Consider the following 534-nt stretch of genomic DNA (forward strand, 5'->3'; position numbering starts at 1 on the left):
ACATTGCATGCCCTGTAAATCCACAGTAGAAAACTACAGACTTTGTCTCATCTCCAAAGACTTTCAGGTCAGCACTGGATGGCAAGATTTCCAGCTTATTTACTTTTTCATAAATATTAGATGGATTGAATTCGGAGACCTGTGCAATTGTGTCCATAATCTTATCGTAGGTCTCCAACTTAATGCCGTAAGCTGTGTTGACTAGGTTCGTCTTAGAAAAGGAAAATATTTTTTTCATGGCTTCATTTGCAGCTTCTCGATTTTGTCCTTCAAATACCTTCGGAGTAAAATCGTCTGCTATGAACAGGCAAAGATCTTCAATGTTTAAATTTTCGCTCAGCACCGTATGAGCAAGTAACCCAATGCATATGAATGCAAACCTCATAATTCGTTTCGTCGTGTTCATGTAGATGGAAAACATGGCGTAGTAAATGAATGGTTTTAATTAGTGTTATTAAAATGAATGTGATTGGTGTTCGACTTACGCCGCAGATTACAGGTCAACTCAGCATTTAAACTTTCCCGAATTTGCTT

At 37.8% G+C, this 534-nt stretch overlaps 1 protein-coding gene across 1 annotated transcript; it reads right to left on the minus strand.

Moving 5' to 3' along the window:
• Positions 1-421, minus strand: DI09_579p10 (uncharacterized protein; the record flags this gene model as incomplete). The annotated part of the gene is made up of 1 exon (XM_013381744.1): positions 1-421. A coding segment is annotated over one exon (421 nt), but the record flags the coding sequence as incomplete, so codon positions are not given.
• Between the last annotated feature and the right edge of the window lie 113 nt (positions 422-534).

Source organism: Mitosporidium daphniae (assembly GCF_000760515.2).
Source record: "Mitosporidium daphniae strain UGP3 chromosome Unknown contig-575, whole genome shotgun sequence".
Taxonomy (NCBI): domain Eukaryota; kingdom Fungi; phylum Microsporidia; genus Mitosporidium; species Mitosporidium daphniae.